Genomic DNA, 14,202 nt, shown 5'->3' with positions numbered 1-14,202 from the left:
GACAATATCCAGTATGAGTTGTTTTGAGGATAGAGCTTCCCTTTAGAACAAATGCATGTCCATAATGAGCCACGTGTATTCAGTGCCTAGTAAAGGGCATCACCTACTGGACCTGCTGGGCATAGTGCAATTCACACGTCAGACACAACACGTTACCACGTATTAACTGATCCTTAAATGATCATTTTTGTTTGTAATGATCATTCATTTATTTATCGTATCTACACCAGCAGTCACTAATGAAACCTAGAGGGTTTGCTCAGTCTTAGCAAACTCTTTATGAGCCTAATCAGATATGCTAGAGAGAGAGAGAGAGAGAGAGAGAGAGAGAGAGAAATGAAGGAGAGCTGCATTTTAGCAGGACAGTATGTATCTGTCTGTCACAACCTGAGGGACAGTGAGTAACACACACAGCCCTGTTTGTTAATATTACTATAATTGTAACTGATGATAACTATTGTTACTATGACATATATATTAATCTCTATGTTTCTATGTTCTCTTGTGTTCTAAATAATGTGTTTATTAATAAGATGTTCTCTTTGCTGTGATGCTTTGGCAATACAGTGAAATAGAGAGAGAGAGAGAGAGAGAGAGAGAGAGAGAGAGAGAGAGAGAGAGCTCTTGCTCTGGGAAAATCTTTGTTAGTAAACGTTGGCTATTTATCGCCCCCTGCTGGACCATGCTGGAGTTTGTTTGGTTTTTTAAAGGTGACCAGACTTTACATACTAGATGTTTAGACGATTAGACGTTTGCATTTGGCAACATGTTTCTTTAATGTTGTTTATACTTCAGTCTACGGATTTAACCCAAACCGTCAATGAACCGTCATTGGGTTGAAAAATCCAATACAGAACGGAAAGTGAAGCTGGGGTAATGTTTAAATGAGGACAGGTGGGCAGGTGTGTTGGAAAGAGCAAATGCTTCCTCCTGTTGTTCTGGGCTGATCTTAATGCATCTTTAATTAGTTAACACGGTTTAACTTTTCAAGTCCAGGATAGCAGATATATGTCAATGTCTTACCTGTTCACACAGGTGTCTCATCATTTGGTTCAGTATTATGCTTGACATCCATTTGCCATCCATTTTAAAAACAATGTCCACATTCCCTAAGCTTAAGCTGAACACATGCTCACTTGTTAGCGGTTCTTTTTCAGACTACAGATCCTTCCTCCTGTAAATCTTACAAGTGTGACAGCTTTGGCGTGCTCTTAGCTAGGAAAAGATGTTTTTTGGTGTGGAAATTGGAAAAAAAAAAACATTTGAAGGTTGTTTTACTTTCAGCAGAACCTCTATGCCATACTGATATCTTTCATGACCTTTACAAAATGTCAAAGCTAATTTCTAGATTATTAATTAATGGGCCATTTTTCCAGTGTACTCATTCTGCATTTTTATTTCCCTGTGTCATTTTAAAAGTATATTTTGGGTAAGACAAATTTAATGAGTTGTTAAGTAATCAACAGGATTATCTTATTTTTAGAGAGAGAGAGAGAGACAGACAAAGAGAGAGACAGACAAGGAGAGAAGGAGACAGAGAGACCGACAGAGAGAGAGAGAGAGAAGGAGAGAGAGAGGTTTGCAGGAAAACAAAGAAATACAAGGTCCTTTAATCTGTGTAACAAAACCCAAGGCCAATAAAAACCAGTGGGTTTTTTTTTTTTGCCAGTAAAATGTTAAATGTTGAGTAAACAATACTAAGATATTATATAGTAAAAAAGAACACATAATTCAGTACATTTAATCATTTGGCTGATGCTTAAATAAAGTGACTTACAACTGAGCAGTAGGTTAAAGGTCTTGTAACTCAAAGTCTTAGTCATTGAGTGATGAATGTATGTAAGCTAGTTGCTCTAGCTGTGGTGGCACATTGGTTAAGACTGTGCCTTTAAGCAAGACCCTTAACCTACAGCTCAGAGTTAAACTGCATCAGTTGTATGTTGCTTAAAAAAGGAGCAAGCGAAATGAAATGTACTGGATCATTTATGTGACATCTTATAATACTTTTGAAATATGATTACAGTTTTTTTTACTATCAATTTTACAGTATTTTACCACAACATTAACTCTCTCTCTCTCTCTCTCTCTCTCACACACACACACACACAGACACACATTGAATGAACTTCCTCTTTAAAATCACCGGGCCACAGTGGCTTTAAATCTACACGGTGTAGGTTACACTGTTAATCCGTACAAATGTTTAATCTTTAAATCCGATTTAAATTAGTTTCACATCGTTATGAACTGAAATGTGAGTTATGAACCGTTGTTACAGAAACCACTAAACACCCTGAGAACCGAAAATCTTGCGCTAATAACACCACCCTCACCAGGGCGACGTTTATTTAATGCCGTTCACTATTCTGGTGCCCTATTTAGTGCGGATGTGGACGCGACCTCCTGTAGTGACGGTTAGCCGCTAGCATAGCATCTCTTGTAGCGCAGCCATCCGCAGCATCATGGCGGAGCGAAGCCTCTCATCTGCGGCTCCGGCTACCGGCCACAGTCCGCAAGCAGGAACCACAGCTAGTTGGCCGATTGTCAAGGATGCGTACGAGCTGCAGGATGTTATAGGTGAGTACGGGCGGATAAAATGGAGCTGTAATGCTTGTGAATGTGTAGTGAATGACAGCGAGGGGCCTGTACCGGCTTTTTCACCGTGTACCAGCAGCAGCAGCAGCAGCAGCAGCAGGCGGTGATACTGAGGTCTCTCTGCTCCTCTCTAACGCTATGCGGATGTGACACACCGTCAGTCTGTTCAACAATATAACACATTACACGAGCTTCGGTTTGTCTGTGACTTTAATACAACATTTATCTACAAATGTCATGATTTACGGCTAAATACCGATAAAGTCTGCTTCACTCTACAGGTTAGAAGTGAGCATTAAACCTAGTATTACAGCTGCACAGTTATACAAGTTAATATGAGATTATTAACGTCATTACCAGCATCAATGCTTAAATAACTGTTATATTATTACATAAACATATTCATATTCAACTACAGACCACTTCTGATATTACCACGACGTTGATTAGACTTATTTACAGATGATATATATGTCAGTGATGTATATCTGATATGATTGTTATGACTCTTTTATTATTACTGTGTTGTTTCATTCACATTCAGACACTTTGTTGATGGCTTTGTGACAGATTGTTCTCGTCCACACGCCCTCTGTTGGATGATGCTTGCACTTGACATCCTGTTCATCAATTCAATGACTTGTACTGTGTTTTGTTACATGGCACTTTTGCTGACCTCCCAGACTATTAAATGGAAATTTAACCTAATTCACTTAGTCATAGCTCATTGAAAACCATACCACGGACAGATCAAACACGCTTTCCGTGGCACGGAGCCGTCAGATAAAGCTGGACGCAGTAGACGAGGGGTGTTAAAGCCCTATCATCATATCGGCTGATAAGCAGGAGCGATGCTGAACAGCTCGTTTGCACTTCATCTGTGCTATTTTCCTAATCAGTACTGCATTCAGGACCCCCTCCTTCTTATCTGTCAGCAGCAGTTGGCACGGTGTGTGTGTGCCTGAGAGTGTGTGTGCGTGTGTACGGAACGCATCCACTCTGTGCATAGTGTTTGTAAACAGGCCTCGTTTATTGCTCATGTACAGTGATTAATATGCGATGTTGTCTGCTGGAAGCTGAAATAACTCAGAACAAGCACCGGTCACCTCACAGAGGTACTGAGTGTGTGTCAGGGATAAAATGTAGGTTAGCTGTAACACGCATGAGGAAAAAGTCACTCAGACTGATATCAGAACACAAGTTGATAAAGACATTGACCGATAAACTAAACACAGAGCAAAATGTAATGCACAGATTAATAAACGAAGCACAAATTAAGACAACCAGGAATCTAGACTTGAATCTTAGAAACAGTTCACAAAGACTGAATAACATCACATAACATGTGTTATAAGTGAACCAGTGAGAGAAAGAAGAAAAGTGACATTTTGACCAATAATGACACTGATATTGAAATTAGAATGTATAGACATGGATACAGCGTCATTGTGTCTATGGTGAACATTACAACCCCATTAGACAGACGTAAAAAAGAAAACAACATGTTGCCCCAGCTTAGGCTTGTATATCACAGTGCTTGCTGAATGCTCAGTTCTGATTGGTCAGAAGGTGGTGCTTTATTCTTCAATAGCAGCAGCTAGGAGATTCGTTCCAGCTGCAAAGTTTCTATTAATGTATTATTTCTACAAAAATAACTTTCTGTGACTTGTGTGGTGGATTATAAATTCTTGTAGGAAATTTGCATTTACAGCTTATATTTTTATACAACGGAGTATTTGTGGGTTAAGGGCTTTGCTCACGGGCCCAGTGGTGGAAGCTAAGGGATTTAAACTTGCAACCTTCCAATTGGTAGGCCAACAATTTAGACCCTAGGCTACCACACCCCCTCTGTCCTTCCCCATATAAATCATCAGTCATCATTGGGTTGAATCACACCACTGTGTCATTGATTACTTTTTTTATATACCAGCATGCCCTATGGTGCTTTATTCCTTACGCATTCAACCAATAAACTGAGATCAGACGTAAATGCTGTCACTGATTCTTTGAATGTTGTTCACCTATTACACACTGGCTTTCAGGTTTTAACACATATATAATATATAATAGTAGCATTTAACATAGTGCATATGTTTGAGTTTTATTATAAACCTTTCTTATTTGTCACTTGTAGGCAGTGGAGCCACAGCTGTAGTCCAGGCTGCTCTCTGCCTTCCTCGACAAGAACGTGTAGCCATCAAGAGGATTAACCTGGAAAAATGCCAGACCAGCATGGAGGAACTACTGGTAAGACTGGAAAAAGTGATTTAACTGCCTTTGCCTTTTATGTACAAAGAGAGACGCGCACTCGAACGCAGCAGATCTTCAATCCTGCACTCAACGAAAAGTTTACTCAAATTTAACAGCCTAAATTCAGCATGATGGCTATATGCCAATAGTTAAAGTTTGATTTTTATAACAATTCATTTCTTGGTCTTGTCTGCACTGCAGAGAGGTTTAAAGGAAAATAAAAAGAAACAAAAGTCCACTTATTTCCAGTAGTAAGGTTGAATTAACCAGCTTTCAGTTAAAGCACCAACCCTACTCACAAGGCTGTCATACTCTATATACCTGAACATACTGATTATTGTTTATTGTTCATTTTGTATTCTGACATTCTGACGTGCAATGCTTTTGATAACTGAAGTTTGGGAAAAGACAGTAAACAGTAAATGTATTACAGTATATGTCAACAGAAGTTTGCTTTAACCCAGAAGTTTTTGAACTACTAATATCATGGTCCTTTGTCTCAATTTAGAAAGAAATCCAAGCCATGAGTCAGTGCAACCATCCGAATGTAGTGACATATTATACCTCATTTGTGGTGAAGGATGAGCTTTGGCTGGTTATGAAACTACTGAGTGGAGGTAAGAGCACTTTCAATTTTGTGCTTTTTACAATGCTTCATCTGTCTTAATTTTCACAAGGCCAAATACAAGTACACGTCTTCTCAGGAGATTGTGGAGAAGGAGCCAACGATCTCGGGCACGACAGGATATGAGGATTTTTTTTTTTTTCATTACCTCTTGTGTAGTACACGAGAGCACTGACACCCTTGATAGCAATCGACAGTGCAACCGGGTGCGCATATAATCCATGCTGCTAGTAACAGTATCCACCTCTGCACTCGTAGAAATAATTGGCATACACTGGAGCTTCGTGGCTATAGAGGTACACTGTTCAGGTGAACCTGGTGATTTACAGGGCTATTCTTATCACTGTGTGGTCCGAACAAAGGATTTGCACCTGCCCTGCTGTTGGCTTGCTTCATATAACAATTATTCATCTTCACACGATGTTACATTGCCATGATATCCAGTGAATTTTACTATGTCAACCAAACGAGAACTTAACATTGTTGAGTGTGTTCATTGTTTATCACTCAAGAGATGGTGATTGACACATGAATTTGGAACGAGTTGCCCCGCCCCTTTTTCCCCGTCCCACATTAACATAATCTCTAGTCTCCATTTAGCTGCCTGAAAGATACTCTGACACGCTTATTTTCAAGGGACATGGAGATTAATTTGAAATAAAATTAAAATATGATTTTCAGCCAAAATGATTTTTCTCCTGCTCTAGACAGCACTCATACAGACTGACGTGTTTTGATACTTTTAACAGAGACGCATCAACAGAGAAAATATATTTGTCCTGTTGATATTACGATAAATTTGTACTAAGATCTAAGATGTATCTTTTTTGACGAAGAAATTTTGTGAGTAGGGGAAATCAGTATCACACAAGCTTACCCTGATTTTGTGTGTGTGTGTGTGTGTGTGTGTGTGTGTGTGTGTGTGTGTGTGTGTGTGTGATTTCAGGATCAGTATTGGACATTATAAAGCACACATGTAGCAAAGGAGAGCACAAAAATGGCGTATTGGATGAAGCCACAATAGCAACTATTTTAAAAGAGGTTTTAGAGGGTCTTGATTACCTGCACAAAAATGGACAAATTCACAGGTAGGAAAATCCTGTGAATCAATAAGTTTTTACTCGTTTTTACAGTTAATTATTAATGCTTAATGGACACAGAAATGACATTTAGATCCCAGTTTATTTGGCACATCTCTTTGTAACTGCACCATAACACCCCATGCACTATATGATTAGTAACTGAAGCCTAGTGCAATTAGTGCACAATTTATCATCCCCTTCAGTGGAAGAGAACTACAATAGAGCTGATCTGATATTATTTGGGTGGTTGATCATCCTCAGTCATGACACAAGATGATTAACACAAACTGTGCATGAAAAAAAGAGCTTTGGTATCTGACGACGTTCCCAGAAGGTGAACCAACACAATAGTTGTGTCTAAAATTGGCCAGTAAGTGAACAGTGTGATATAAACAAACACTGCTGCCTGCGAATAATCCAAACCCAAATTCACCCAAATAATATCTAATTCAAGACTCAAGATTCAGAGATTCAAGGCTTTATTTTTTAGCTGAATGAATTTTGATTCTTGTGGTGGTGCATTTGTGATGCACAGGGTAGAGGGGGACAAATTTGTGCATGGAAAAAGGAGCAATGATAGACTATATCTACAGAGTGACCTGTATGGTGGTTGGACCCGATAGAAAACCGTGAGAGTAGATACAAGGCATGTGTAGCTAATAAACTGGCAATTAAGTGTATATTATTTTGGGAAAATAATTAACCGACATCTCTTGTGTCATGAAGTCACAGAGGAATAAACAAACATGTGTTCTTAATGTTTGACCTCAGGGATGTGAAAGCTGGGAACATCCTGTTGGGAGAGGACGGCTCAGTGCAGATAGCAGGTTTGTTTGCCAAGACGACATCTTTTTGGAGCACAGGGTTTTTTTTTTTTTAATTCTAGGAAATATAATATTTTGGAAAGTTCGGACAAAGTGCATCAAAAGGCAGCGTGAAACCCGTTCAAAATCCTTCTGTCTCTTTGTAAAATGACAATAGCCATTGTGTTGGAAACGTATTTGCATCATTTAAAACATGCTGAAAATAATCGTACCTTGTAGTATGTAGAAGCACATTTAGAATATGCTTAAATATTTCCAAAGTCTTGTGGCATGCTTTGTGGTCAAGTAGCAAACCTAATCCTACTTAAAGTGTTATTTTATGAACAGCACCAATTAAAACTAGGATTAAAGGATTCCTGGAACTATAAAGGTTTTGTTTTATAGCTTTACGTTAATTAAACTTCCTTAGCTTTGAAAATGCAGCAGTAATTAGTTTGGGAAGTCGGTCTGCACATGGCCAACGTGCTATTTATGGGTTTTATGAATGAGGTTTCTGTTGCTTTAGCTTAAACCCTTCGAAGATTATGCCAGTTATATGCATTCATGTGTTATAAATGAGTTAATAAACCATTTCTAAGATGAATGAAAACTGTTTCAATTGGTAATGATTAACATAATTAACACTTTTGACTTACATTTAATTCTAAAATCCAGTCTGTTCTTAATCCTCTCTCGGGGCTAGGTAGAAAATATAAGTAGAAAAGGTAGAATATGTGGCAGGGCTATAACAGAGGATATGTACTGAAAAAGAGGCTTGAAACGGACATACTCGTGGGGGAAATGGCAAATCTAGTGCAGGCATATTGATTAGATTTTTAGATTTGATGTAACCATGCTGACCTTGTTTACTATTGATTAATGAAGGCTGCAAGCTGCAAGCTAATGTACTTCAAATTAGGGAAGCACCAATCATGTAGCAAGTGTCAGTATCAGACAGATCTTTTCCTCTCGATTTTTATTAGAAACGGATTTGAGATATTTTCCACTTCAGTCCACTGACCCATATATTTTTTTTCCAGTACATTTGTACAAACCCGTTGTTGTGATGGCCTTCAGTTGTCTGCTTTTCAGGCAAAGTCAAATAACTTACTTAGGATTATTTACAATACAGGACTGTTTGTTATTTAGGATTATTTCCTCATTAGCTGTGAGAGAAAATGACAATATTTGAAATGGTTTATAGTTCTAGTGAATCGTGTCAGCACCGGATCAGTATTAAGGATTGCAAACATGTATAGCTCAAATAAGCAGAGCTTTTCTGAATTTGTGTGCACGTGTCACATGTAGAATGTTCAGTACAGGCATTCAGATGTATATGTTACAGTATAATAATGACTGTTAGATGCATCGAAACATAATGTCCAAATAGAATTGAGGAATCTTTATAAAGATGTTGCAAATTTAGTTGAGTTTAATTCTATACTGTATGCTTATTTTATGCTAATTTTACACTGATTCAGCTTTTCCAGTTAATCACGTAAACAATTCTCACTGCAGACTTCGGTGTGAGCGCGTTTCTGGCGACCGGAGGAGACGTAACCAGACATAAAGTTAGGAAAACCTTTGTTGGAACTCCGTGTTGGATGGCGCCAGAGGTGATGGAACAGGTAGGATTGTTTATGAAATTATGAAATCAGCATTACTGTTGCACTTAGTAACTGACTGCCTGAAGGGACCACACACAGGGACGTCTCAGTTCCGCCATAAAAACTCACTAGACCAGTTGTGTGGATTTCAGGCTTTTGCAGTAAACAAAATGTTGCATAAGTTTAAAATTTCCACACTGTATCTGCTGTAAGAGGCTATTTTATGGGGCTTGTTTTCTGTTTTGCATTTGGTTCTTGGGTTGTTGATCGGAAGGTCAGGGTTCAAGCCCCAGCACTGTCAAGCTGCCACTGTTGGGCAATAGAGCACGGCCCTTTTAACCCTCCCTGCTCCAGGGGAGCTGTATCATAGCTGCCCCTGTGCTCTGACCACAAACTCTTCAGTAGGGATATGTGAAGAAAAGGATTCCACTGTGGTGTAATGTATATGTGGTGATGATAATAAAGGCTTTTCAGTTTTCAGTTCATTTCTCTGTTGCCTTTAGGTACGAGGTTATGATTTCAAAGCGGACATTTGGAGTTTTGGGATCACTGCCATAGAGTTGGCCACAGGATCTGCACCTTATCACCGATACCCTCCTATGAAGGTAAGGGTTTAATTTCCTGTTTTTGCTTCTGAGAAAAGAAGAGAATCGAAGTCAGACAACTGGCAAATTGAAAACAAACTGAGAAGTATTGAATTAATTTCTATGTAAATGTTTTCTAAGCTTGACTAGACGGTGATTATATTTAGGAAGTGTGGCAAATGTTTTAGGAAATTAATAAACAGCAGTAATTCTCTTTGATTCACTGCTGGGACAATATAGAGGTCTGATTCTACACTGTAACAAACAAGACTGACCTAGTTATACTGTGAAGGTTATGCTATGCCGTGAATACTCCTGAATCCTTAACCAGATAATACTTACCGTGACGGTGCAGTGCTGTGATGCCTTTTGTCCCTGTCTTCTTAGGAATACAAAGTGTTTCAGTGTAAATGATTATTATTATAGATTATAGACGAATATTTTATCGTCTGATTTTGACTGTTTATTGTGACCCTGGTTTCCTCACCCTGCTGTGTACGTAGGTCTTAATGCTGACACTGCAGAACGATCCCCCTACTTTAGAGACAGAAGTGGAGGATAAAGAGATGCTAAAGAAATATGGGAAATCTTTTAGGAAACTAATAACTCTGTGCCTTCAAAAGGACCCAACTAAGAGGTACATTATTTGATTTTCCCTATTGGAAAACCAGAACAAAGTAACTATTAAATTTATTTGAATGTTTATAGAAGAATTAAAATTTTTTTTTTTTTTTTTTTTTTTTTTTTTTGTGAGCTAAAAAGAAAATCTCTCTCCGTGCTTTTACTTTGTGCCGTATGTTCAGTCACAATCAATAACGGGATTCAGTGTTATAAAGCTCCCAGTAGAAAAACTCAATTATGGTCAAATTGATATAAATGAGCCCATGCCAGACGTTATACCGAAGCCGTACTCTAAAATACGTCCTGTGCTTATGTTATTATGCTAAATATCCGCTGTTCTTTTTTAATTGCCCGTGCTGGTTAATGCATGAAATATAAGTATAATATGATATAATACTATTTTAAGAATGCCGACATGACTTGTTTACATACGCAGACATTTTTTCCCATCTCCACAGGCCAACTGCTTCAGAACTTTTGAAATGTAAATTTTTCCAAAAATCCAAGGTACTCTTTTATTTATTTATTTGTTTGTTTGTTTGTTTATGTGACTTGCAGTTCAAATAGCTTGATGTGCTTCCAAGTTTAAAATCTTTTCTGCTTTACCATTCTAGAACCGGGAATACTTGATTGAAAAGCTGCTTTGTAAAGGACCAAATATAAGCCAAAGAGCTAAAAAGGTATTTCATTCTCATCACACATTGCTCTGAGCCACTATGGCTCTCAGAGTGTAGTCTGTACCAGCTTGCTCTGGTGAGTGAGGTTTGGTCAGTGTGGTGCGTCTTTTTTAGAATTTTGACGCTACACACCGCTGCAATTTTCCAAGGTCTAAACACTCTGGTTACAGAGAAAGAAGAAAGACGTCTTTCAGCTATTCCATTCTGGTCTTTCTGTGGTGTTCAGGTACACGCCTGTCATGTGATTGCAGCTGTTTATGGCTAGTAGACAAAAAATATATACAGTATACCACCCAATTTAATCCACAATATATTTGTTTATTCCTTAGGCTGAGCTTTATAATTGGTGAATATTGTCTCGGTGGACATTTTTTATTTTCTTTATTTAAAGCACATTAATCACAACCTTTTATTTAAGGCTCTTGTTTAGTACTTAGAAATATATAAAAGCAACAATAATCGCAGTGCCCTCTACAGATCATGTATACAGGAGTGTGATGAGTCATAATGTCACAGCACTGTGGAAACTTACTGAGCAGCCTTGTCCAAGATATAAATATTTAGAGTTAACCTTCTTGTAGGTCTGTGCGAGACTCTGACTGTAATATATGACATAAGGTAACTTCATTCCTACGGGCTTTTTGAGAAAGAGACCCAACATAATACCGACGTCAGTACATTTTATTTTTGGGATTAATTTAAACGAGTTAAGAAATTTGTGTGTAACGTGCTATAGAGATCGGTGGGACACAAGCATGTAAACTCGCTCAATTGTTTTGTAAGGACGTGTCTAGTAATCATAGCTATAGGTCAATAGCGCAGGCAGGCAGTGCCATCGGAGGAATATCCATAATCATAAACGATAGAACAGCACAATGAAGGTCAAGACACTAAGCTCAGAACATGGAATTATAATGCAGAAAACAACACAGTCAACAAGGAACAGGAGGGTAAATATACTGTAGGCAAATTAATTAAAGGGCTAAACACAGAACAGGTGCACACATTAGGTAACAAATGGAGGGACAGGAACAAAACGAATGCACATGGCAATGTAAGCGAGTGCACAATGAAGGCAATCATATGGAGCAAACTCAATACGAGGTACGAAAGCAAAACGCTCATTGTACTGGGAACCAGGCTAAGCACTGGGGGACAACATTACATCATGGAATCTGTTTCATTACCCTTTTTTAAAAAACTGTCACAGTATTTTTATCACCATATAACTTGCAGAATAACAGTAATACAACAATAATACAAATAATGTATAACACTGCACAAAACAAATCATCTAGTCTTTGCCTGCAATCTAAAATGAGTTTATTTCCCTATTGATCTGATTAAAGGCTTCTGGTCTTTCCTGATGGCAGAAAACAGCATCTGTGTTGTCTTATAAGCTGATGTTGTGCAGTCGGTGCTGAGAGACTGACCCGTAGCCAGCTGTACCTGCAAAACATGTTGGTAATATTAAATAAAGAAATAAGAAAAACAAAACAACTATGGAATTAGCATTTCTCATGAATTAATTGGAATTCTAATATATAAATATAAATAATAATGTGACTGATATTATAAATCCTGGGCTTTAGTGATGAGTCATGGTTACAAGTGATTGCATCAAGTCCCACGTAGCAGGAATAAGTGAATGAGTTCGTCTCGGATTTAAAGGCAACCTACCTTGCTGAAGAAGCTGCGACTTTCTTCCCTTTTTGGTCATTTGACCTTTTGCCTGGTCTATTTTAAGCGGTAACTGTCCCAGACAGCTGCAGCACTGCCAAACCTTGTGTGGTTTGTTTCTATAGATTGTGTAGCCTTTGTATCTTTTATTCAGTGCACAAATGCAGTCAGGTAGGAAGCAGGAGCAAGCAGAAAACATCGGCCCATGCAGAACGGATGCACTGTCAACTCGTACATTCAGTGAACTGTAATGTATCTAGGTCCCGACAAGAGACAAAGACAAATGGGGTTTAATGTGGCTGCTTAGGCAACCGAGCGCGCCACTTAAACACAACCATTTGCATGCTAGGCCGCTTTTTACTCAGAGTCTAACTGAGTGTGAGATCAGACTGAGATCACAATTCTCTCCATCTGCCTTCAGCCTAAAAAAGGAAGAACAAAGCATAATTCAGATGGAATGAACGAACAAGAAGTAACTCTGTTGAAAGGTGTGTGGCTAAAGAAGGTGAAGCTGTGCCACATACCTATGTGACCGTGTATTCACATGAAGTCCATTTATAACATTTATAGCTCGAGGTTCTGTTTTAATAGAAACTGGAATTATCTTGGTAGAATGTACTTAAAATCTCAGCATGAATAATGTGCCGTAAGACTAAAAGCTTCATCATTACCACACCAATTTAATGTCGCTGTCACTCTAAGGGTTCACAATGACTTTCGTCATACCTCCGGAGGGCTCAGCGGAGCTGTTCCTGCAACGGGTAATCGATTACAGTCAGTGAATTAGCGTTAGCATAGAGAAAGCTTTATAGAGTCATATCCGATGGGGTGGGACAGAGTCTGTGAGTGCTTCTGACAGCAGTCGCTGTCATGCTGATCTTAGTATGCAGGGATGAGAACCTTTGGGAAATGCAATTTTGATGTTACCAAGGAGAAGATGATTATGGCAGCAGAACTGAATAATTGGACTTCTAAGCAGATGATGCTGTTACAGGCAGGCATTGCTGCAATGGACCATAAAATGAGAGCTCATTCTGGTGTTTTAATTAGTTTCATTGTTCAACGAGGCTATTATGAAATAGTGAGCTTTTCTAACATTTCCGTCTTTCAGCTTTGTGTCCGTTTCTCACCTTCTTTGATAGAAATGTGTACAGTTATTGTGGAAGTGGAGAGCGACATGGAGAAAAACATTGTCACTTGAGGATTCTGTGACCCGAACACCTCTGAAACCGGATCCAATTTCCTCTCTCTCTCAGTTTACAACCCACTTTTACTGGCTTTGCTCAAGTGAGACTTTACTAAAGCCACTGTACTGCAGTGACTGGTGTTACCGGATGAATACCATCCCATCCCCTTTTCCAGCCTATACTAGAGTCTGAAAAACAAAGTGGGAAAATATACTGGTCTGACAACCTTGAAAAAGCAGAGTGAGGACACTGAACTATAAAATCTCTATTGGACTGTAAAGTTGTCAATTTTTCGCTGTGGATGCTGAGCTTCGACTGAGTTTTTCTAGTGGATCACAGATCTTTTAGCTCACCTAGCTGTTGATATATGAATGAATAAACTGACCATCAAGTGTTTATCACACTGAACAGGGAGGTGTACACGACACACCATCACGCTCCTGGGCTGTTCTGCGGTAGTGTTGCTGTTTGGCCAACAGGGGGCAGATGAG

General features: G+C 38.8%; 1 protein-coding gene across 3 annotated transcripts in view; it reads left to right on the top strand.

Moving 5' to 3' along the window:
- The first annotated feature begins 2,239 nt into the window (after positions 1-2,239).
- The window catches only part of stk39 (serine threonine kinase 39), a 33,256-nt gene continuing 21,293 nt past the window's right edge, over positions 2,240-14,202 (top strand). The window contains exons 1-10 of one of the 3 annotated variants that reach the window (XM_060876643.1): positions 2,240-2,577; positions 4,730-4,842; positions 5,354-5,462; positions 6,417-6,558; positions 7,324-7,379; positions 8,874-8,983; positions 9,466-9,567; positions 10,050-10,183; positions 10,626-10,674; positions 10,782-10,847. In XM_060876643.1, coding sequence (XP_060732626.1) covers positions 2,463-2,577; positions 4,730-4,842; positions 5,354-5,462; positions 6,417-6,558; positions 7,324-7,379; positions 8,874-8,983; positions 9,466-9,567; positions 10,050-10,183; positions 10,626-10,674; positions 10,782-10,847 — 996 coding nt within the window. In that variant the 5' untranslated portion in view covers positions 2,240-2,462. The remainder of the gene's footprint in view (positions 2,578-4,729; positions 4,843-5,353; positions 5,463-6,416; positions 6,559-7,323; positions 7,380-8,873; positions 8,984-9,465; positions 9,568-10,049; positions 10,184-10,625; positions 10,675-10,781; positions 10,848-14,202) is intronic. The other 2 variants (XM_060876642.1, XM_060876644.1) reach the window with 2 other exon arrangements.

Source organism: Tachysurus vachellii, chromosome 8 (genome assembly GCF_030014155.1).
Source record: "Tachysurus vachellii isolate PV-2020 chromosome 8, HZAU_Pvac_v1, whole genome shotgun sequence".
Lineage (NCBI taxonomy): Eukaryota > Metazoa > Chordata > Actinopteri > Siluriformes > Bagridae > Tachysurus > Tachysurus vachellii.
This window is presented reverse-complemented; position numbering and strand designations above follow the sequence as displayed.